Source organism: Balaenoptera physalus (assembly GCF_965194825.1).
Source record: "Balaenoptera physalus genome assembly, chromosome: 10".
Lineage (NCBI taxonomy): Eukaryota > Metazoa > Chordata > Mammalia > Artiodactyla > Balaenopteridae > Balaenoptera > Balaenoptera physalus.
The window spans coordinates 70,017,080-70,034,485 of NC_138889.1; the positions used below are offsets into that span (position 1 = coordinate 70,017,080).

The window sequence follows — 17,406 nt, forward strand, 5'->3', positions numbered from 1 at the left end:
CCTTTAGCATTTGTTGTAGAGCTGGTTTGGTGGTGCTGAATTCTTTTAGCTTTTGCTTGTGTGTAAAGCTTTTGATTTCTCCTTCGAATCTGAATGAGATCCTTGCCCGGTAGAGTAATCTTGGCTGTGGGTTCTTCCCTTTCATCACTTTAAATATATTGTGCCTCTCCCTTGTGGCTTGTAGAGTTTCTGCTAAGAAATCAGCTGTTAACCTTATGGGAGTTCCCTTCTATGTTATTTGTCATTTTTCCCTTGTTGCTTTTAATAATTTTTCTTTGTCTTTAATTTTTGCCAATTTGATTACTATGTGTCTTGGCGTGTTTCTCCTTGGGTTTATCCTGCCTTGTTCTCTGCACTTCCTGGACTTGAGTGGCTATTTCCTTTCCCATGTTAGGGAAATTTTCGACTATAATCTCTTCAAATATTTTCTCGGGTCCTTTCTCTCTCTCTCCTCCTTCTGGGACCCCTATATTGTGAACGTTATTGCCTTTAATGTTGTCCCAGAGGTCTCTTAGACTGTCTTCATTCCTTTTCACTCTTTTTTCTTTATTCTGTTCCATGACAGTGAATTCCACCATTCTTTCTTCGAGGTCACTTATCCATTCTTCTGCCTCAGTTATTCTGCTATTGATTCCTTCTAGTGTATTTTTCATTTCAGTTATTGTATTGTTCATCTCTGTTTGTTTGTTCTTTAATTATTCTAGGTGTTTGTTCTTCAATTCTTCCAGGTCTTTGTTAAACATTTTTTGCATCTTCTCGATCTTTGCCTCCATTCTTTTTCCAAGGTCCTGGATCATCTTCACTATTATTATTTTGGATTCTTTTTTTGAAAGGTTGCCTATCACCACTTCATTTAGTTGTTTTTATGGGGTTTTATCTTGTTCCTTCATCTGGTACATAGTCCTCTGCGTTTTCATTTTGTCTGTCTTTCTGCAAATGTGGTTTTCATTCCACAGGCTGCAGGATTGTAGTTCTTCTTGCTTCTGCTGTCTGCCCTCTGCTCATGAGGCTATCTAAGAGGCTTGTGCAAGCTTCCTGATGGAAGGGACTGGTGGTGGGTAGAGCTGGGTGTTGCTCTGGTGGGCAGAGCTCAGTAAAACTTTAATCTGCTTTTTTGCTGATGGGTGGGGCTGAGTTCCCTCCCTGTTGGTTGTTTGGCCTGAGGCGACACAGCACTAGAGCCTATAGGCTCTTCCGTGGGGCTAATGGCGGACCCCGGGCAGGCTAATGCCAAGGAGTACTTCCCAGAACTTCTGCTGCCAGTGTCCTTGTCCCCATGGTGAGCCACAGCCACCCCCCGCCTCTGCAGGAGACCCTCCAACACTAGCAGGTAGGTCTGGTTCAGTCTCCTATGGGGTCACTGCTCCTTCCCCTGGGTCCTGATGCACACACTACTTTGTGTGTGCCCTCCAAGAGTGGAGTCTCTGTTTCCCCCAGTCTTGTCGAAGTCCTGCAATCAAATCCCACTAGCCTTCAAAGTCTGATTCTCTGGGAATGCCTCCTCCCGTTGCTGGACCCCCAGGTTGGGAAGCTTGACGTGGGGCTCAGAACCTTCACTCCAGTGGGTGGACTTCTGTGGTATAATTGTTCTCCAGTTTGAGTCACCCACCCAGCGGTTATGGGATTTGATTTTATTGTGATTGCACCCCTCCTACCATCTCACTGTGGCTTCTCCTTTGTCTTTGGATGTGGGGTATTTTTTTGGTGAGGTCCAGTGTCTTCCTGTCAATGATTTTTCAGTAGTTATTTGTGATTCCAGTGCTCTCTCAAGAAGGAGTGAGTGCATGTCCTTCTTCTCCGCCATCTTGAACCAATCCAGAACCATTGATTTTAAAACATACCAGTATAAGTACCACTCAAAGAGAAAAAAGTACTTCAATTAAACTATTACCCAATGCTTTCTTATTGCTTAGAATTTTTATGTTCTACTTTTTGAAATTGCTCTTATAGGCTCTTTTAAAATTTATTTTATTGAAGTATAGTTGATTTACAATGTTGTGTTAATTTCTGCTGTACAGCATCTTGTAGGCTTTTTGAGACATGGAAGTGACCACACTATGAAGAGCTATGACCAAGTTCACACACATGGAAGCAGTGATAACTCTTATATCTTCCACCTGGCTGTCGGTAGTTGTAGGATGCCATCAATTTTTTTTTTTTTTTTTTTTTGGATGCCATCAATTTTAAGACACAGCCTGATTTCAGGGATGTTAAAATGAAAAGTTGTGTGCATTAGAATTAGTGAAATAGGACACATCAAATTAGTTACCTTCCAGGTGGGTTTAAAAGGAAGGAAGGTTCTTAAGACATAAATATGATTCAACAGGACACATATTGTACTACAGGAGTGTTCAAAACACCTTGGATAAGGACTTGACCACTGCCCAGACAAGCACGGAAGGCTTTCCAGTCAGGGCACAGGAATATCTTTGGAGAAGAAGACAGAGGTGAAAAGAAGAGGGAAAACCTCAGAATGAGGAAAAAGAGCTCAAATATGACAAGCTGGGTTAAATGCCCTCCTTCTATGATCCTGGGATCTTATAATTTGGGGATTCAAGACACAATCACAAGGTTTTCACAATACATACTGGCACCACTAGTGCCACCACCAGACAAGGAGGGGAGAGCAGCGTCCCTCACATACTAAGTGCTCAATATGGTGAGTGAGTGAGTGAATGTGTGAGTGCGTGGGTTAGGTCTGTCTGTGGCAAAAGTAACAGCTGTTCTCTTTTCCCTTGTCACCCTAGAGAAACTTGAGAGTGAGAAGCTGAACGTTGCTGAGGTCACCCAGTCAGAGATTGCCCAAAAGCAAAAGCTGCAGACTGTCCTGGAGAAGATCAATGAAACCCTGAAACTTCCTCCCAGGAGCATCAAGTGGAATGTAGACAGTGAGTTTTGCAAAGGAAGATGGGACTGTTACATGACACCTGTGGTTCCTACCGTGGAGTTTCCCCAGGAAGCTGCATCATAAGCTGGGAGGCCCCGGATGGGTGCAAACTCATTTATCTCTGAGCGAGATATGCCTTTCCTTAGAAAGGAAGCTCATCATCTACATCTAAGGAAAGCTGAGAAAAATAGCAAAATGTCAAAATCTAGTGTGCCTTTTTTGTAAAAGGCTCTCTGTAGGAACCTCATGTGAGATTGGTGGGGAAGGAAGCTCCTATTCATTGAGCTGCTTCTGAGTCTCAGCACAACCTTTTGAAAAAGCTCCTGTCTCCAGTTTGTTGAAGCTCTGGGAAGTGGAGATGCCTAGTTCAGGCAGCTGAGAAGCGGGGAGCAAGGACTTGGGTCTGTTCCAGTGCCCACGCCCTTCCTCTCACCCCCTTACTGCCCAGAGGGAGCAAAGATATGGCTAAGAGCGTAGGCAATGGGATAGGATTTTTAAATTCAGGTTTTCGTGCTAGTATAGCTCAAGAATCTCAGAAAGTATAAACTGTTCATTCTTTTGCTGCCTCAAGGGCCTGGCTAATATGGACTTAATTGAGTCCATATCAGAGTCAACATGAAATCAGCAGATTTGGGCGAATCCAGTAGCAACAACCTGTTTCCCATCGGGAGCCCAAAGTTGTTTTGTTCCTTGTAGTAGATAAAAATATGAATTTAGATTTATAAAATGACTGAGATTGTGTTTCCTGCCTTTAAGTATTAAGGGGTTGAGTATTATATCTTATTGCATCTGATGTATACAGCTTAAAATGGACATCTCCCCGCCCACCACCAAAAAAAAACAAAAAACAAAAAAAACATCTTTCAGACTTGGGAAAGAAAAGGGAATCTTCAGCTTTCCAAGTTAAGAGACCCAAGCAGCTGCCAATGGCAATCTCTTCAGCAGGTTCCTAACACCCGCCATCGGAGGCAAGACGCCAAGCACCTCCTTCAGCACAATGACACCTTTGCTTGCACAGCGTGAAAAGCTGCCTCTAGCAGCACGCTGGGAACAGGGCATCCTCTGTGGAGCAGAGGAGACACCTGAGGGCGGGAGGAGGGGAGGCCACGGCTCTGGGCCCTAGATGCTGCCCCGTGTCCCAGGAATGCTAATAGTGTTCAGTGGGGGAGGGAAAAGGGGGCTGATCACTAGTTTGGGAAATGTATCTGCATTCTGGAAGTCCATAATAGTAATAAGCATTAAAGTCCTCTGATGGTGACCTCTGCTTAGTTTTGTTTGATCCTATTTCCCACTCCCTTGAGTATGGACCATCTCTATATACCGCTCCAAAACAAAACCCCTTTTATCTTTCTTTTTTTTTTAATTGAAGTATAGTTGATTTACCACCTAATGTTCTGTTAATTTCTGCTGTACAGCAAAGTGATTCAGTTATACATATATATACATTCTTTTAAAAATTCTTTTCCATTATGGTTTATCATAGAATATTGAATATAGTTCCCTGTGCTATACAGTAAGACCTTGTTGTTTCAAAACACCTTTTCATTTATCATGGAACCCAATTTGGGAAATAGGAAGAAGGAATTGTTTTGTTTTGTTTGTTTTTAGACAACAGAAATTTATTTGCTCCCAGTCCTGGAAGCCACAAGTCTGAAATGAAGGTGTTGGTAGGTTGGTTCCTTCTGAGGGCTGCACGTGAAGGATCTGTTACAGGCCTCTCTCCTTAGCTCTCAGAGGGCTAATGTCTTGCTGTATTTCTTAACATCATCTTCCTTCTATGCATGTCTCTGTGTCCAAATTTTCCCTTTTTTATAAGGACACCTGTCATATTGGATTAGGGGCCCACCCTACTCCAATATGACCTCATCTTAACTAATCACATCTGCAATGATTTTACAAATAAGGTCACATTCAGAGGGACTGGAGGTTAGGACTTAACATATGAATTTGAGGCTGGGGGTCGCAAATCAACCCATAACATCTGATCGGTCTCCCACCTACCTCTCCAGCCACACATATACTTCATGCTTTCTCAGCCTCTCTTCGTCATCCATACACTGGCCTCATTTAAATGGGCCACAATATTCCCACCTTTCTAGAACCGTTTCTGGAAGATATTTCCTTGATCTGAAACGTTCCTCCGCCCATCTTCCCCACCCCCAACCCATTTTGCCTGCCTTAAGAATGGAATTTTTTAAAGCCACATCAGAACAGTTGTCTTCAGTGGCTTTGAATGATTTGTTTTGGGTTTGCATTCACTTTCATTTCTTATGGGGAAATGTGTAGGAGTGAAATAATCACCCGTATTACCACTCTCATCTGGCTGTTTTTGCTTTTTGGCATTACCGTCCACATCAATGCATATTTTTTCTTATTTTTACTTGATGAAGACATATACAAACTCACTTTGTCTTAAGATTACATCATACACATCTTCTATATTCACATGTGGTCTTTGTAGTTATAATTTTTGATAGCTGCTCTATTTCCTGGGGTAGATATTCCATAGTTAACTTAAACCCTATGCTGACATTGATTCTTTTAGGACGTTTTTCAGCTTATTGCTAATATCAGACAGGGCCGAGTTAAATGTTATGTTGTGACTCTTTTTGCTTCTCTTGAATTACTCTCGTCAGATAGGTTTTTAGAACTGAGAGGAATTACTAGGTCAGAGGGAATAATTATCTCAGTGGCCAGCTCCCCGCGATGTCTCAGGGCTTCAGGCAGCAGTGGTTTCTGTGATAAGGAGTGCAGCAGGCGCGACTCCAGGGCAGGCTCCGACACCTCCTCTCTCGATTATCTTCCCTGGCTGTTTCTGGGGACATCGTGTCGTCTTTCCACTCAGGAAAAGGGTGGCAGAGACAGCTGCTGAGTTCCCAAGGTCCTTGATCCAGGGTTTTAGGGAGTTCTTCTTTTTCTATTTTTTTTTTTATTAGCAACAATAATTTTCATTATTGAAAACTTAGAAAATACAGATGAATTAAAAGAGATTTAAATAACATCTAACGTATTTATGGTGCTTGTATGCCTTGTACTAATCTAAACATTTTACCTATTTTGATCCTTGCAATCCTCATTCAACCATCTGAGGTAAGAACTTTACTGTCCCCATTTTACAGATGGGAAAGTCAAGGCATAGGGAAGTTAAGAAACAGTGAGTGTAAGCTTCCTGAGAGCAAGGATTTTTGTCTCTTTACTGCTAAATCCCTAAAACCTGGAATAGTGACTGGCAATATTAAACACAATACTATTTGCTAAAGAAGTGTCATTGTCCAAGGTCACATGGGGTTGGGGGGAGGGGGGAGTGATGGAGCCAGGAATGAGACCCAGAGAGTCTGGCTGCAGAGCCTGTGTACCAAGCCCACACATACTACCCTCATGAGCTGCCCATCAGATACAGGCATTGTCAGCCTTATGGTGTGTTCCTTCAGGTCGTGTGTGTGTGTGTGTGTGTGTGTGTGTGTGTGTGTGTGTAAGAAATAATTATATCAGTAAATGAATAAAATGTGTGTATATACTTTATATATAAAATATATTTTCTTATTTTTATGAAGATGGTATCAACCTGTATATATTATTTAGAAGATGTATAGCTTTACAGATCATCCTTCTATATGTCACTTTTAATATTCTATGACATAGATTGGGTATATCATAATTTACTGAACTAACGAAAGATTTTAAGATTTTTTCCCATTTTTTCACTAATATCAATACAGCCTGATGAGTTCTTTCTGCTCATAGACATAATTACTTCTTGAGGATGAATACCTAGGAGTGGTAGTTTAGGGCCAAAGAATATGTACATTTTAAGGTCCTATCACATATTTTCAAATTGTCTACCCCAAAATTGTACCATTTTCTGTTTCCACCACAATTCAAGTTTGGAGGACTGCTTCTAACTCAACAGCTCCTTTGAAATGGTCTCCCAGCACTGGAGGGACCCTCTTGGCACAGTGGCTGCAGGGCCCAGTTTATACAGCGGAGTCTTGACTTCTCACCCCTGCTGTCATTCTGCATGTTCTCATCCTGACTGGAGTGCAGGAGCACAGTGGCCCTGGATTCTGCCTGGCATCAGGGAGAAGACTCCCAGGAGATGTGCTGAGAGATGGCAATGATGAGAGTGCCCAGATACGCAAAGGTAGTTAGAAGTTTTCTTAATTGAAAAGATAACATGTCTTTATTCGAAAGGAATATTTGAAACAGGAAAAAAAAAAAATCAACTATAGCATAACTATTTTCTTTTTTTTTTTTTTTTAACTTTCCAAGTCTTGGCCACAAGTACATGTTTGTGTGTGTGTGTGTGTGTGTGTGTGTGTGTGCATATTTGTGTATGTATGTGCATGTGTATTTATATATATGTATATATGTGTATATATATACAAATATATGTGTATTTATATATGCATAAATCCATGAATGTATATATTTACATTATTCTAGTTCTCTTTAACATTATATTATTAATATTTATAGCTACATTGTCTTAATGATTTTCAGTGCATGCAAACTATTTCATTATGTGAATGTACTGTAATTTATTAAAGCAGTGACTATTAAACCATGCTTGGCCCAACCTAGGGATTTTCAAGGAAAAACTCAGGCATCATTGAGGAGAAGAGAAGCAGCTGTGGGCGGGCTGTAGTTAGGACAAAGGGACCAGAGCAGTTGCACTGTTTTTTATCAGGTTTGCCTAATGGTTTTTAGAACAAAGGATTTCTCTGCTTAATTTTTAAAAATTTGAAAACCACTGGTCAACCATCGTCTTTCATTTGGATATACGTGTTTCAGATTTTTTTTTAATTAATTAATTAATTAATTAATTTAATTTTGGCTGTGTTGGGTCTTCGTTTCTGTGCGAGGGCTTTCTCTAGTTGCGGCGAGCAGGAGCCACTTCATCACGGTGCGCGGGCCTCTCACTGTCACGCCCTCTCTTGTTGTGGAGCACAGGCTCCAGACACGCAGGCTCAGTAGTTGTGGTTCACTGGCCTAGTTGCTCCGCGGCATGTGGGATCTTCCCAGACCAGGGCTCGAACCCGTGTCCCCTGCATCGGCAGGCAGATTCTCAACCACTGCGCCACCAGAGAAGCCCCAGAGTTTTTTTTTAATGATAATATATTACACAATAATTAACATCTTTTTTTTTCTTTTCCATTATGGTTTATTACAGGATATCAAATATAGTTCCCTGTGCTATACAGTACGACTTTGTTGTTTATCCATTCTATATATAATAATTTGCATATGCTAATCCCAAACTCCCAATCCATCCCTCCCCTACCCACCCTCCCCCTTGGCAACCACAAGTCTGTTCTCTAAGTCTGTGAGTCTGTTTCTGTTTCTTAGATAAGTTCATTTGTGTCATATTTTAGATACCACATATAAGTAATATCGTATGGTGTTCGTCTTTCTCTTTCTGACTTCACTTAGTATGACAATCTCTAGGTCCAGCCATGTTGCTGCAAATGGCATTATTTCATTCTTTTTTATGGATGAGTAGTATTCCATTGTGTGTGTGTGTGTGTGTGTGTATGTACACACACACACACACACACACACACACACACACACACACACACTATATCTTTTTTATCCATTCATCTATTGATACGCATTTAGGTTGTTTCCATGTCTTGACTATTGTAAATAGTGCTGCTATGAATATAGGGGTGTATGTATCTTTTCAAATTATAGTTTTGTCCGGATATATGCCCAGGAATGGGATTGCAGGATCATATGGCAACTCCATATTTAGGTTTTTGAGGAACCTCCATACTGTTCTCCATAGTGATGGCACCAGTTTACATTCCCACCAACGGTGTAGGAGGGTTCCCTTTTCTCTACACCCTCCCCAGCATTTATTTATTAACATCTTTTTATACATAGCATGTATGTCTGTGAGAGAGAGAGAGAGAAAGAAACTGTGTAATTATTTCTCTTGAAAAAAATACCCAGGAGGACGGAGCATTCATGGAAAGAGTCTGACATCTGTATGGTGCCTACCACATAGCTCTACTTTGCTTATGAAGACAGTCAAGGTAACATACAATGTCACCGGTGTGTGAGAACAACCTTTCTGACCACTGCTTTTCCAGCATTATGTTTTGTCATTAAAGGGGAGAGGTAGCAACAGTCCTTACAACCCTCAGTGACGGGACTGATGCAGGGGCAGTTCTGACCAGAAGAGCAAACCCGGTTTTTGCCTCTGTCCATCATGTCAGTGGGTCAGTCCACGCCAGGGGCCTTTTTTGAGGCTATAACTGTGGGTGACACTTAGCTGACAAAGCCCAAAAGCCCAGAAGTAAAAACTTCTTCTGGAAGGCTACGAGTTAGGAGCAGTTCATCTGCTATTTGATGGTGGTGTTGAGCTGCTGTTCATGGTCAGTGGAAAACCTTCTTTGAAGCAGCAGTGATAACAGGAAACTCTAGTGAGTTCCCATGGATTGTCTGAATCATTTCCTTTTCTTGGTGATTTCTTGAAGCTTCTGTTAGAGTAGATTCATTGATCCCAGGGCAGACAGAATGACACCCTAATAATGGGCCCAGTTCATGCTAACTACACAAAATGGACAATTTTTTGCTCTTTCCTTAAATGCCCCCTGTAATGACAGCCATAACGCTGGTAGGACTGTGAAGGCAGGTAAAGTATCTGGGGACTCTTCCCTTTTATGAAAGAAAGGGGAGAAAGTTGACATGGTTTAATTGCCTAGATGCCAGGTACTTTCTCATAAGTGATAATAGAAAATATCAATCATGCCTAGGCATTGCTATGTACTAGGAGCTTTGCCAACATTATGTCTGGAAATTCTTACTACCCATATTTCTGCATGGGTACTGTTCTCCCCATGTGTGAGGTTGAGCAGGCTGAGGCTCAGGGACCTTAAGTGGCCTACCTAAGGTCATATACTCAGTAAATAAATGGTAGAGTTGTCAAGTCAGAACTCAAGCTCCCGTCGGCCAACACTGTGTGTGCCTGTTACATCACAGTCTTTTTCTCCTCTCATCTACTGAGAAAACTACAACTCAGTAGCTGCCCAGACTTCTCCAGCATAAATGACCTAACATCCAGCACACAGCTCAGCTATAGAAGCCACGTGGGTCATGAACATCCCCTCCCAGCTATTGCCCAGAGGGCATTGCCTGCACTGACTATATATGGCACTCAAGAGAGCAACAGAGTCCTTTAGATGTCTCTCATGCCTTCCTCCAGGGGTCTTAAAGCCCTGAACAAAGGAGGGGATCCAGTGTCCTGACTCAGTGTCCATTGATTGAGGGCCTGCTTTGTGTAGAGCCTTGGGACAAGGGTAGTGGTGATAACCTACAGAGTTCACAGTCAGATGGGAAGGGAGAGGGGGTTCAGCAGACATGCTTATGGTTATCAGCATAGAGTGAACAAGAACATGGGGGTGGCAGAGGGCTGACTTGAACTCAGAGTTCAGCTGTTGCCAGGGTCCCGATGGGAACCTTGGATTAGAGTGGAGAAGCACTGCTTTGCCTTCCAGCAATAACATGGTCTAAGAAGCAGATCCACGGGACCTGGCTGAGAACCGAGGGGTCCCAGGGTGAGGCCCGTGATGACCCAAGAGTGTCCCCTGACCCACAGGGGTGGGATGAAAGGGGCACTGGGTGTGATACTGCTACACTCTGGATATTTGCTTATATCTGCCAAGAACCTAGAAGAAGATTCTCTAATTTATAAATCATCTTTTATTTCAGCTGTTCATGCCAAGAGCCTGGTAGCCATCTTGCATCTGCTGGTTGCTCTGTCCCAGTATTTCCGGGCACCAATCCGACTCCCAGATCATGTTTCCATCCAAGTGGTTGTGGTCCAGGTAAGTTAGAAACCACTAAAAACATCTGCGCCCTTAAAGGGGTGTGGGGACTAAGCTCCTGTGAGAGCTAAGGCACACTGGGTAGCTTGCTAGAAGGAACGCTGAATGAATGCTGAGTGTGTCTGGGTGTGCCGTATGCTGGGAGGCATGTGAGTGAGCTTTCTGATGCATGTGGGCTTATCCCTGATATGTGTGCAAAGGGTGGAAGAGCGTGTGCTTCTGTCTGGGACAGGCTTGTGTGGGACGTGTGCCTGGGGTTTACATGCTTTCCTTGGGAGGGTGCCTGTGTAATGTGTATTTGAGGGCGTGTGGTGTATATATTTGTGAGGTCTGTGTAGTAGGATCGGGAAGATGTATCCCTGTGTGTGTGTGTGTCCTGCCAGCCAGGGAGAATCTTTTTTTTTAAAATAATGCAGCCTCGTGCTCCAGTGTCTACAGTATGGAGCCCCAGAAGTGGGATCATGGGGTCATAGGCCTGTGGATTTTAAATGTTGGTAGAGTTGTCGATTGTTTGGGCTGCCTTACTTACTTACTTACTTACTTACTTACTTACTTATTTATTTATGGCTGCACTGGGTCTTCATTGCTGTGCGTGGGCTTTCTCTAGTTGCGGCGAGCGGGGGCTACTCTTCATTGCAGTGCGTGGGCTTCTCATTGCAGTGGCTTCTCTTGTTGTGGAGCACGGGCGCTAGAGCGCAGGCTCAGTAGTTGTGGCGCACGGGCTTAGTTGCTCCATGGCATGTGGGATCTTCCCGGACCAGGACTTGAACCTGTGTCCCGTGCATTGGCAGGCGGATTCTTAACCACTGCGCCACCAGGGAAGCCCGAGAATCATTTTTTGGTTAAACAAACAATGCACAGTTATTGAGAAGAGGCAAGTATCTGTGCATGTGTACGTGTGTGTATTTGAGAGAGACCCTGACAGGCCGTGCCTGTGTTGAGGGCATTGCCGATTTTCACCTGCCCAGAGAAGCACAGCTGGGAACTCAAGTCATTTTTTCCAGATTGTTGGATGGAATTTCCATTCATACATGGCTGTGTGATTTCCACAATGAGGGGATGCTCTCTCCCTGTGACTGTCTCATTCTGCTCCTAACCCCATTAGATACTCAAATTCAATTTTATTTTCCAACTTTATGCCCGTGAGCAAAAGGTCATCATTTTGTTAGCTTCTGTTCTTTTCCACATAAACATGCTGCAAGGGAGAGCATCCCTTATGAGCAGCTCCCTGGCTATCCAAGGTTATCCAGGGTTCTGTCTGGCAACTCTGCCACCCCTTGGTGAGGAAGAGCCTGGAGGGCAGGTAGGCTTTGCCTGAGAGGCCAGGCCAGGCCAGCTTCCAGGACAGAAGGTCTTTGGGCTGAGCTTTCAGGGATCAGATGTGAATGGGGGAGGGGAGGAGGACATGGGGGTGCTGCTCAGCCGTGCCCTAATGAAAAAGTATTTCTTCCAGCGCCTTCTGGGTACTTAACTTGCTAAATGTCAAGGGGGTATAATAGGAAGATGACACCTTGGCCCTGCCTGCCCGGAGACAGGACTATACATAAGCAGCAGAGAGGGCTATCAGAAGCCCCTTGTCAGTGCAAACACGTGTGGTTCCGACACTAAGTGCAGCTGACTGAAAGAGACTAATTGGCTGCATTTATTGGGCTGTCAGCCGTGTCAAGCACGGTGCTAAGCATTTTGTGAATGTGTGGCCATCCCAGAGCATCCTGGTACATGCATCTTCCTAGTGAAGCCAGGCCAGCTCTATTGTGTCACTTTTTACCAATCAATAAAGTGTGAATCCATTTCATTATATTTTTTAAAACTATGATTCAGGGTTTGCGAGGGTTGGGGGGGAAACAGTGGGCACTGCAAGCCCATGTCTCATGCCTTATTTTGAGCTCAATTATAGGCCATCAGAAGGCTGTTGCTGGTTTAATTTCTACTGCAGGCAGTTTTGTTCGTGTGAGGGAGAAAGGAGGAGGCATTACATAAAATGGCATCAAGGCATGTCAGGGTTTATGGGGTGTTTTGCTTTATCAAGTTAAACAGGCAAAGAAGCAGGCCTCAGAATTGGCTGTAAGACACTGACTGAACTACAGAGAGAGTTCTTCAGGGAACAGTGGATCGAAGTGAATCAGGATGCTGTGTGAGGTGTCACTGAACCCAGATTTCTTTTCCATTCTGTGTACCAGCATTTAATTCTGCGTGTAGTTGAAGATGAGGTTTGATGTCTGTAAACAGCCTCGCAAGACAAGGACACAGATTCCAGTAGCCCGGTGTGAAAATTTTACATATGTTGAAGCTGAATTTGGAAAAAGCCCTGGTTTATCCACACTAGATCTTTTTTAAATGGTATTTTAATGTTTTTCTTCCTTTTTTGCTTTGATAGTTCATTCTTCTTAATCTAATCCAGATACACTCATGGCCTTTATCCAGCTCTACCTTTCCTTCTGTAAAAGTATTTTGCAAGGACGCTAGTTTCTGTGGCTATTGGGAATGTGAAGAAAAGGTTGTGGAAGTTCGGGCAGGAGGGTCGAGAAGGCAGGTTTCAGCTGAAACACTAATGCTTGGAGGATCCCTCTTGACACATCTCAGTCTTTGTGGAAGACGGATTTGCTCTGACAGCCTCTTGCCCTGCCCAGACTGCCTTCCAAGTGTCTGGTAACTGATTGTGTAGGGACCTGATAAATGCATCTCCCTCCTCACCCCCATCAGAAGGTCTTCCTGAGCACCAGCACTCCTTCATCGGTTCCCACGCCCACACAGTGAGGTTTAAACTCCAGACCAGCACTCAATTGACCAAGGGCAGCCACTGTCGCTCCAAACGGCCTCCTGAACATGCCTGTGCTCTCCTACTCTGCCTTTTTGCTCCGGCCATTCCTCCCACTGAAGAGGTCTCTCCTCTGTGTCCAGCCAAATCCTAGCTGTCCTTTAAGTTCCAGCTCAAGAACCCCTCCCCCTGGAAGGTTTCCCTGACCCTCTCAGCTGAAAGTACTTGTTCCTGTCCTGCACTCAGCACTTCCTCTCAGCAAGGGGCCACCATGTAATTAATTATCCATGACACATTTGAGAGGGAAAGGGGATCCTACTCTAATAATTGAGCTGGAACCTGAGGCATAAACCAGGAGGACTGTCTGGGGAAAACTGTTCTTGCATACCTGTTCATCTACCCCATTTTACTCCATGTTCCTCAAGGTCCAAAACTATGTCATATGTTCCACAGTGTTTGCTAAGTCCAACACAGGGGCTGGTACATAGAAGGCACTGATTAATGAAACAGAGAAGAAAGAGAATGAATTGATGGGAAGGGGTAGACAGATGATGGATGGATGCATGGGTGGATGGATGGGCAGATGGGTGGGTGGGTGGATGGATGGACGAATGGATGGATGGGTGGGTGGGTGGATGGATGGCAGTTTGGGTGGGCGGATGGGCGGGACGATGGACCTCCAAAGTGCTTACCCTTTTCTCAGAGAGTAAGCTAGTCACCCAAGGACTGTACTACTTACTTAAAAGCTCCTCTAGTTAAACGTTTTTTGAAAACTCTCCCTCTGAATTCTCCAAGTTGACCTCAGTTCTTCCACCCCAGCCGCCCCAGTTAAATGTGTTTCTCCGCTTCCCTCCGTGGCCCCAGCTGGAGGGCAGACACACCCTGGCCCTCATTTCCATTTGGTTTACTGTGGATTTCTCCAGGAGGCAAACAGTGTGCTTCCAGCAGAATGTCTTCCAATAAAGAAAGAAAAGATTCACCATCCAAGAAACAGCCGAATTGTTTGGAATAAACACTAATTGCACTTAAGTATGAATGGTACAGTCCAGTCCCAGGAAATCAGGAGCCTCTTTTCACTTCTGGCAGTATCTCGTCTCTGGATTCATTTCTTAAACGCCAGTAACTTTCTCAGTATCAGGAATGCTAATCAGTTTTTTGTATTTTTCTAATGCATATTTTTCTCTCTTCCTCCCAACCCTCTCCCCACCCCCGTTTTCAGAAACGAGAAGGAATCCTCCAGTCTCGGCAAATCCAAGAGGAAATAACTGGTAACACAGAGTATGTCAACAGCATTGTTGCCAGCGATTCTGTAATGGAACACAGATGTTTCTCCGAAATTCATCCATTTGCTGATATTTAGTTTTCATTTATTGGGATTGCAAGAGGGATTAGACTTCAGCCAATGATTATAGTTTAGCCTTTTCCGTGCATTCAAAACATGCCTCTCAATGCTTAAGGTACAAACTTGGGTGGGGAAGTGGGGAGAGGGAATTAACCGTGATTGAAAAATTCTAATTTTGTGGCACTCCAGGAAAGAGTGTGCCCGAAAAAGCCAACCAGCATGAAATCATCATGCCATAAACATGGGGTTGAATTTAAATTGTTAACCTTCAAAAGGACATTTTTCTTCCTTTTCTGAATCTGATTTATATGGCCACATGCCATGACCCAGAAAGCCCCTCTCTACCTTAGGGTGGTGGATTGTTTGGGGGGGGTTTTTTGTTGTTGTTTTTTTTTTCATTTACATTAAGAAATTGGAATATCAGAACATGTAAGAGTTTTGTCATGGGAAAGAGAAGTTTTGTTCTCAAGCAGAAAGAGCAGGACGGTCGGTGTGTGTGGGTCTGAGATCCCTGGGCAGGCTTGAGCCCTGGCCGCACACAAAACCGGGCAAAATTCGTTTGTATCATCTCCTGCTTCCCCAACTCTCCTCTATATTCCTTTGAACAAGAAGAGCAAGTGGAAAGAGCAGGGGCACGTGAAGCAATGATTACACCTCCTAAAACCCCACACCCCAAAGGTGGAGGAGGAAACTGTCCTTGGTCTACCTGGCTTGAACTCCAAGTTCATCATTCTTCCCAGTACACTACCCGCAAGTCATTGCTTAATAGGTGACAGATGTATAGTTGGAATAAACCAACATAATAAGAACCAAAAACGTATTGAGAAAAAAATGTATTGAGCATTTAGTATATACTAGAAATTATGCTAAAATCTTTCTATATATTAAATCATTTAATGCTCACAACATCTGATTGAGTTGTTTACCATAGTATCCTCATTTTAAGGATAAGTGACCTGGAGCCCAGAGAGGTTCAGTAGCTTGCCCAAAGTCACACAGCAAGCAAATGGCTTTGTAAGATTTAAAACTAAGTAGTCTGACCCTAATGCTTGTGCTCTTAATACTTTGCTGCTTCACGGCTATGAGTATGGTTCCAGTTCCTGCCCTCTTTGAGAAAACCTATTCTAGGTCAATGGCAGGTGCAGCTTGGGTGGGTATCACAGGATGGACAGGAGAGAGCCCAACCTGACCTCCCCAAGCCGATACCCTCAGCAACTTGGGCAGTGAAATGCCACATTGGGATAGTACCTGAGCTCTGCTCCTAAAACATGGTTGGGAATCCTGAACCTCTGAGTCCAATATTCTTTCTCAACTGTAAGCAATAATGTGAGTTTATTTAAGGCAAGAAATAGTCTTTTATGCATCACTTATACCAGGCTTTATGCAAACACCAGTAAATCTATAAAGCAGAGGGGAAAAATAGGTGACAATGTGGTAAAGCCCACCCATAGTTGGAGACTTAGTGCAGAATAAAATGCCAAGGAAGGAAGCTTTTGGGGATCTGCCACCAAGGGTGAGGAGAGAAGAGTCATACTGTTTTCTTTCTCCTTTTCCCGCAGGGCTCTTTCTGGAAGGCATGGTGAGTTGCATAAGAGTGTCCTCTGTTGCTGCTGACTGCCAATGGGGTCTAGTTAATTCTGCAGCAGCTGGGAAGAACAGGCACTCAGCTTGCTTCCTGCATGTGTGTCTGTGCCAACCTGGTGACAGGGCTGGTTGGTAGGGAGGGTCAGCGCACTGGTGGGAAGAGGAAAAGTAACCACAGCTGCAGTCCTCTTGCAAGTGACCAGACCATTGACCCTGCTGGGCTTCTGGATGGGTCCTGGGCACTTGCAGGGCAGTCTTGCTCTAAGCATATTGTGGAAGTAAAGCAAGAGGTGTACGTATGCGCTCGGGACTGTCCCCTCTCCCCACTCTGTCCAGCCCTTCTAGAAGGTGCCTTTTTCCTCATCACACCTCCTACCTCTCTGGTTTCCCAGAACTTTGGGTTTGTTTATAAGGTCTGTGAATGTCCAAGATCACAATCACCATTCTGGCCATCTCAGATTTACTCATCAAGAGTAGGAGAGGCAGCCCAGGACCACGAACCCTCCCAGCCCCGGTTCCCCTTGGAGATTTCTCATTCCCAGTCACAGATCCCTCCACTATTTCACCTCTCAGATCAGAGGACCAGGGGGGCTATAGCAAGGGAAATCCCTGCAGGGGGCATGGCTTCGCTATTTTCTATGATTCTGTATTTACTGTGGATAATATATTGAAATATTCCGATCATTCTAATAATAACTCAGATCAGCAGATACTTCAGAGTTTACAGAGCACGTACTTTCTTGTCTTTCATCCTCATAACCCACCTGGGGGAGGTTCATGTTCAGTGGGCCTTTTTTTTATTATTATTTTTGGCCGCGTCTTGGCATGAGGGATGCTAGTTCCCTGACCAGGAATCGAACCTGTGCCCTCCACAATGGAAGCGCGGGGTCTTAACCACTGGCCCGCCAGGGAAGTACCCAGTGAGCATTTTATGGAAGAGGAAAGTGAGGCTAAAAGGATTGAAGTGACTGGATCCCTCAAGAGGGGGAGCTCCCCTTCTGTC

General features: G+C 44.0%; 1 protein-coding gene and 1 long non-coding RNA gene across 3 annotated transcripts in view; one reads left to right on the forward strand and one right to left on the reverse strand.

Annotated features, from left to right (window-relative positions):
* Positions 1–17,406, forward strand: part of PARVA (parvin alpha) — a 178,022-nt gene that overhangs the window by 127,611 nt on the left and 33,005 nt on the right. For both annotated transcript variants that reach the window (XM_082476049.1, XM_082476048.1), the window contains 4 exons: positions 2,748–2,888; positions 10,604–10,719; positions 14,697–14,755; positions 16,379–16,398. In XM_082476049.1, coding sequence (XP_082332175.1) covers positions 2,748–2,888; positions 10,604–10,719; positions 14,697–14,755; positions 16,379–16,398 — 336 coding nt within the window. The remainder of the gene's footprint in view (positions 1–2,747; positions 2,889–10,603; positions 10,720–14,696; positions 14,756–16,378; positions 16,399–17,406) is intronic.
* Positions 1–17,406, reverse strand: part of LOC309667525 — a 616,044-nt gene that overhangs the window by 30,233 nt on the left and 568,405 nt on the right. The window lies entirely within an intron of this gene.